Source organism: Sinocyclocheilus anshuiensis, unplaced genomic scaffold, assembly GCF_001515605.1.
Source record: "Sinocyclocheilus anshuiensis isolate Anshui unplaced genomic scaffold, SAMN03320099.WGS_v1.1 scaffold160, whole genome shotgun sequence".
NCBI lineage: Eukaryota > Metazoa > Chordata > Actinopteri > Cypriniformes > Cyprinidae > Sinocyclocheilus > Sinocyclocheilus anshuiensis.
The window spans coordinates 729475-736227 of record NW_015554119.1 but is presented as its reverse complement, the minus strand read 5'-3'; the positions used below and the strand labels follow the sequence as shown (position 1 = coordinate 736227).

At 37.3% G+C, this 6753-nt stretch overlaps 2 protein-coding genes and 1 long non-coding RNA gene across 4 annotated transcripts in view; 1 reads left to right on the top strand and 2 right to left on the bottom strand.

The window, feature by feature from the left end:
- Window positions 1–2314, bottom strand: part of LOC107669996 (heat shock factor protein 1-like) — a 20438-nt gene extending 18124 nt beyond the window's left edge. For both annotated transcript variants that reach the window (XM_016462444.1, XM_016462445.1), the window contains exons 1-2: window positions 1897–2314; window positions 905–1013 (exon numbers count right to left, since the gene is read on the bottom strand). In XM_016462444.1, the coding sequence (XP_016317930.1) occupies window positions 905–1013; window positions 1897–2025 (238 nt within the window). In that variant the 5' untranslated portion in view covers window positions 2026–2314. The remainder of the gene's footprint in view (window positions 1–904; window positions 1014–1896) is intronic.
- Window positions 2315–2614: 300 nt separating this feature from the next.
- Window positions 2615–6753, top strand: part of LOC107669991 (ribosome biogenesis protein bop1-like) — an 80749-nt gene continuing 76610 nt past the window's right edge. The window contains exons 1-2 of the mRNA XM_016462441.1: window positions 2615–2762; window positions 3586–3831. Of these exons, the coding sequence (XP_016317927.1) occupies window positions 2685–2762; window positions 3586–3831 (324 nt within the window). The 5' untranslated portion in view covers window positions 2615–2684. The remainder of the gene's footprint in view (window positions 2763–3585; window positions 3832–6753) is intronic.
- The window catches only part of LOC107669994 (uncharacterized), a 6257-nt gene continuing 5506 nt past the window's right edge, over window positions 6003–6753 (bottom strand). The window contains exon 3 of the long non-coding RNA XR_001632056.1: window positions 6003–6071. This is a non-coding gene — a long non-coding RNA (uncharacterized LOC107669994). The remainder of the gene's footprint in view (window positions 6072–6753) is intronic.

Below are 6753 nucleotides of genomic sequence, written 5' to 3'. Positions count from 1 at the left end.
CGAAATTATCCATCCTCGATCACTTTTAGTCAGCTTTGACGAAACTCCTCTCAGCTAGCACGTCTTTTCAAAGTGAAAGTAGCCTTGTCACCTGACCTGAATACAGCGCGCTGATTCGCTAAAATGGACTTATCGGCTTCTGTTCAAAAACAACAAGGACGCTTGTCGGCTTCTGCAGTAAAACGTGAACTCGCGATGCCTTGAAAGTGGACAAAACCGGCTTTTTTGACAAAACGTGTGTAAGGTTCAGATCGCGCTATATGTGGAGAATAATGCACGGCAATCAGCTCATTTTTTTTTTAAAAGTGGCGTTTATCGGTTTTTGCAAATGACCTCTTCATATCTAAACTGTTAAATGTGGACAATTTGGGAATGACACAATGAAACACTGCTTTTGAAACAAGGTGTTTTGTGGAAAAATCTATAGAAATAAACTGACTTAACTTAAAATATTGATTTTCATCCACAGTTTTGTATTTCCCAACAAAAGGCAAAGCAAAATCTTTTATAACCTTAACATTTATTCTAAACGTTCATGACGTAAAACGAATTATTGTGCATAAAACATCATGCATATTGTGCTTAATCAAATCAAAATCAGAATTTATTTTCAAAGCACTTAAAAAAAAAAACATGGAGTGCTGTACAGTTTAAAACAATTATTATTAATTTATTGTAATTCATAAATTAATTTTATTATTAATTATTAAATTAAAATAAAATACAGTTAAACACATAAAATAGAAAAAAATATATCATATTAGAGAAAGAGATTAAGTTATCTTTATAATTAGTGAAGTGCTCAGCAAACAAATATGTCTAGAGTGGGATTTAAACATGCAGACATCATCCGAGTTGGTCAATTAGGTTTATTCCATATCTGTTAGAATTCTCTTATACTTACACATATTAAGCTGGCGAACAAAACTGGCCATATTATTGTGCTTAAAATATTTCGGCAGAACCTCTTTGGAAAACCTGCCCTGGTCAAACACATGGAAGCTGTTGCCACTCTGAAAACACATCAGAAATGATTAAAACAGAAAGTTTAGTGAACAAACACAACAACAACAACAGACCGAACCACTGAACTCTGACGGACTCTCCCACTCCCCCCTCCCAAATACACACACACACTGTCACTTTAATCAGTCTGAATAAGCTCTTTTGCACTACAAATCATTATATCTGCACTGGTGTTTACTTCACTGGTTTGCACTCTATCTGCCATGTGCTGCTTTATATATTTTTTTACATTTTACCTTATTTGTATAGTTGTATTTTATATTTAATCTGTATCTATCTGTATTTATGTTCGACTGTTAGTGTTATCTGTATGCACCAAGGGTCTGAGAGTAACGCAATTTCAATTCTCTGTGTGTATGTGCTGTACATGTGGAAGAATTGACAATAAAGCAGACTTGACTTACAAGATGCCCAAAGATTCAAAACAGCTTCAGCTCATTCTGAAACAGATCTGTAGCCTTCCCTGATGGTAAGCTAAACCAAACCCAAGCATCAGGCAAATCCACTTATAAAACTCCAGATTTAGACAAGTGACGAATACTATTAATTCAATACTTTACACGTTCTTAGCAGAGTTTATTTCGTGTCTCTGGTTTAAGTCTAATCTGACTCATGACGACTGAATCTAAACTAATAAGGCAAATCTGTTAAGTATCTCAGGCCTCTTTTTACCCCAAATATCAACAGGCCCACTTCTAACACAAGGTAAAAACTACAGTAAATTCAGGTTCCTGTGCCTCCAAATCAGAGGGTTTTTTTTTTAGGACGTGCTGGTTCAGGCCTAGGATAGCTCATCACAGATGAATCTAACTCTGATCCAGGTCTGTAACCCTTCCCTTCCTCAAACCCCCGATCAGACTCTAAACTCACAGGACTCCAGCAGATCAGCGGGTCTGTGTCCGGATCTTCCACCAGCGTCCAGAGTTTGGTCAGAAACGCAGGTACATTATTACCCGAGACCATCACACCCCCGGGCCCCACGCTGTGATACTCCATCATAGATAGTTTAGTGATTGTTCCTGACGATATTTACACCTCTGTAATGAGTCACTGCTGAAGAGCAGAATTACACACTCAAAGTGTGGCTGTACGAACGCAGATACGAATCTGATTCTCTTTTCCCCTCGGAGTGTCCGGATCCCGTTTAGAGAGCGATATATAAGATTCAATTAATTTGAATACGTGTTTTTGATAAGTCGGAAGTAGTGGAAATTTCCATTAAATCCGCACAGCGTTGAAACTGCGTAGAAACAAACAGCGCTGAGAACAGTCGCGCTCTGATGACGCCACCGCGACGCGTGTTTAAAAACATCATGCACTTTTTTTAAAGAGCGTACACACTAAACACGTAAATAAATACACATACAATCTTAATTTTATTTGTTTAGATGTTTAAAATAATTAATTTGTACAACTCGAAGGTTTAAATGTGCACTAGTTCAACGTTGAACTTTAAACTTTTGCCTCAGAAGCAGTTTTAATAAAACGCACTCAATTCGAAAGTATTATATTTTTAGAAACGACATATTGTAAGTAAATGGAGACTAATGATATTCTGAAAACGGTTTATATAAAAAAAAAAAAGAAAAACAAACCGAACGCGTCGCAGTTTGACCTTTGACGTCATAGATTCAAACCCACATGGTCGCAGTTTCAGCATGCGTCCGACGCACAGCGGCACCATGAGTAAATTAAAGAATAAGAAAAGAAATTTAGAGGAGAATGCAGACGAACAGGTATGATTTGATACTATACTGATATAACGCTGTTTCGAAGCAGTTAAGAGGCAGCTTATACATAACGCGTTATATAATAATACGCGTGTTTATATAGCGCGAGGTTGACTTGAGGTGTTCTCACTTGATGAGATTAAGAGTAATAATAAAAATGGATGTATTTACATTTATATTATTTATTGAATGAGTGTTAATAGACTGTCAATAGACAATTTCCGGTTATTTGTCTACGGTATTATTATATTATAATATAAACTTTGCAGTCAAAAGGTTGGAAACACATGGCCAGGTATATATATATTTTTATGTCATTAAAAACCTTATCATTAAATGAATGTTTAAAATTAGATTGTGTATGCAAATATGACAATCAACAATCAATCTTTATTACAGACTCAAGGTCCAAATTTAAAAAAAAAAAAACAAGACAATAGGACAACATATACAACCCACAGCATCTACCACCACAATAAAAAGTTACAAAATACAACAATACCAATGTCTCCACAGCTTTGACTGATACCGTGTAGTAACCCTTATATTTGATAGACCCACGATAATCTCATTTTTTTAAGCATTCAGCCGGCAGATAACATATACATCATACAGCGTTGCCTTTCAATATCCTCATCGTCTGTCATGCGTTCAGTGATGAAATGTCCAAGGTATTTTACTTTAGCACACACAGTATGCTATGAATTGTGCTTTTGTATGAAATGCATTGTGAAAGCAGAATTTGTTTTAAATAGCCTATGTGTTTATTATGCAGTAATGAGTGTGTTGTGTTTGTTTTGATGCATTCCTGATGGTCTTTCTTTCTCAGCTGCCCATCTTTGATAAGGACGGTGGTAAAGATGGTCATCTAGATGATGGTGATGAAGATCAGGGTGATCTGTCGGACAGTGAAGAGAGCGTCTTCTCTGGGCTTGAAGAATCAGGCAGTGACAGTGATGATGAGGAGGAGGAAGAGGACGGTTCTGAAGAAAAGAGCTCAGATGTAGAGGAAGATAAAGCAGCCGACGGTGATGGAGACGATCAGCTGTCAGCCAAAGAAGTCATCGAACCTCAGGTACTTTGAACCAGACGCTTTTTTTGGTGTAGATTTATACTGTGGAATTTAAAGTTGCCTTTTAAGTGGTGAAATTCTCTCTAAATTTATATTGATCAGGACTGATGGGATAGATTTATCTCACACAACTACGAGGCACATTTTGACGTACTCTCTGGTGATATGAAATTGTGTTTTGAAGGATTCATTAAAAGACTCATTATTGGTCCATAAGGTTCAGAATACTCTGGTGCATATAATCATACATAATATGAGACTTATAGACTATAAACGCCTGGCTTATATATTTATTCTTTAGCCCATAGCTATACATTGATGCCATAAGAAAATGTATGCATAGTTTTAGGTGCAAAAAGACATGATATTATACCATATGCATCTTCAAAGTCTGTGATCATCTATATGCACAATTTCTTATTTTGATGTTTGACCTGCAAAACGCCAGTCAAGAGTCTTTTCAGCAGCATGATTAATCTCACTGACAGGAATATTCATTTGAATCAAACCACAGTATGCCGTTATGTGTATTTGTGCTGCTTGTAATGATTTCAGTGCTGAAAATACAAGGAATATTATCATGAATAGGTGGTAGTTGGATGTTTTGGTTTGATCACACTTGTTGATTTGCCTGAAAGTTTGAGAGCCTCTGGTTTTCAGTGTTATATACTGTGCTTGCAGCTCATTGGCCTGTACAGATGTGATTTCCATTTTAACGCTATTGGTTATTGCCAAATGTATTGCATTTAGCTGACTCTCTGTCATATGGAGTGTCAGGTGTTATAGGGGTGGTCGTGGCCTAATGGTTATAGAGTTGGACCTGTAACCTGAAGGTTGCGGGTTCGAGTCTCAGGTCTGGCAGGAATTGTTGGTGGGGGGAGTGAATAACCAGCGCTCTCTTCCACCTTCAATACCACGACTGAGGTGAGACCCTTTATTCTACTACTCCCCAGGTGCCGCAGCAATATGGCTGCCCACTGCTCCGGGTGTGTGTTCACGGCTGTGAGTGTGCACTTGGATGGGTTAAATGCAGAGCACAAATTCCACACGTCACTTCACTTTCACTTTTTCACCCTTTTTGACCCCATTGTCCAAGACAATATTCAATAACTGCATCAAAAAAATTATAATTAAAATAGTTAAATTCCAGACTGAATGTATTTCAGGGTTCACACTTTCTATGACCAATCAGTTTATATGTTTGTGTTAATTATTTGCAAATAGCAGTTTCTGCACAATAAAATATTTCAAAGCTTGATGAACTACTAAAAATTAATATTCATTATAAACATTTCAATGACTTTTCAAGGTTTGGAAATCACACTTCTACAATTCACTAAAAATAAGACATAAGCATAAACATAGAGAATTATATATATAAATTGATATAGAGAGAAAGAGAGAGAGTTAAGAGAGTTTCAATACCATTCAGTCCTGAAGTGCTTATAGAAAAAGACGTTTCTAAAAACGTATTAAAAAATAATAAACAAAAAGCAGTTTGTTGGTTTGAAATTATAAAACAGTAGATATAGTCCTGTGAAAATGAAGACAAAAAATGTGTTGTTGTGCAATTTTGTAGATGTCAAAAATTAGTAGACCTGTGGGAAAAAAAAGTGAAGGCAGCTTTAAGAAAAGATCCCGTTGCATTTGAGCAGAGATACTGAGACTTGATTGATGTTTTAGTATCTAATGCAGTGACATTCAGATGTTTTTAGCTGTGACCTAATTGTCCAAATACTTTTTGGCTACTATATATCATTTCATTTTCACTTCAGTGCCATGAGTGAGAAAAGATACTGTCTCTGGACTTCACTCTCTAGCGACCCCTAATGGCAGATCACTGATAATGTGAGTGCCACTGGATGCGTCTCACCTCCTCCTGCTCTGTTTATCTGCCACACAAACCTGCTGCTGCTTCTGTATTAATGGACGTCTGAGAGAAGGAAGTCGATTGTCAAACTGTCATTCTGTGTGAGTCGATTTGGACTCATATACAGAGAAACAAGTGATCATGATAAATGGCAGGAGGCCGGCACAACGTCTGCGGGTCTGTGATGAGATCCCTGCTGTCAAATAATGCCTCTCTCCCCTAGAGAACAGAGACACATGAGTTTCATATTGTTTAATTTTATAAATAACACATTTTGCGAAATGTATGCCTCAATGTCAAAGCGGGGTGCTCAGATCAGGATTTTTGTGGCCGATCACAGAAAGCAGTATCTGCCGATACCGATCTTTTAATGCTCAAGCAAGTGGCAAAATATTTAAACTACATTTCTTACATTACCATAAACTTACCATTGATAGAAATAGTCAGCTCTACTGCCTTTCCTTTTGCATTTAAATCTTTATTACAAGCAATCCTGAAGTTCATAAAGAACTTTGTTTTCCTACAAGCCATATGTGTTGACTGTGAAACACAGTAGACTTTAATAATATGCATTTATGGTGTAATAACTACATTTTCGTGTCAATCCATGTATATTTACTGCAAACAATTAGGCATTTATCGGTTTCAAGGTATACCACGATTTGAAAATTTCACGGTTTCAAAACCGCTAATATTTTCCGTTATACCGTTCCTGCGGTATGCGCTGTTTTTCATGTCTCCTCAAAGACTGAAAGTGTAGGAATCCCTCAGGTTTAGTGCAGTGTAGAGAGTAACATGCCCCTCCTCCTCCTGTTGGTGCGAGCGAGCGGTCAGTCACGTGTGTGTAGGATGGCCGAAGGAGCTTCTTCTGGAACTTACGCGATCGGCAACCGGCCGTTTATTGTTTTATTGCAGCCGATCTCTGTTCTGGACTTGCACAAACTGCGTTGCAATGCATATCATTTTCCAAATGTCATTTATGTGAAAATATTAAGTCTGTAAATGCAGACATTAACACAGGCCAGAGACGCTGAAGACGGACGCACAGAGAAAAG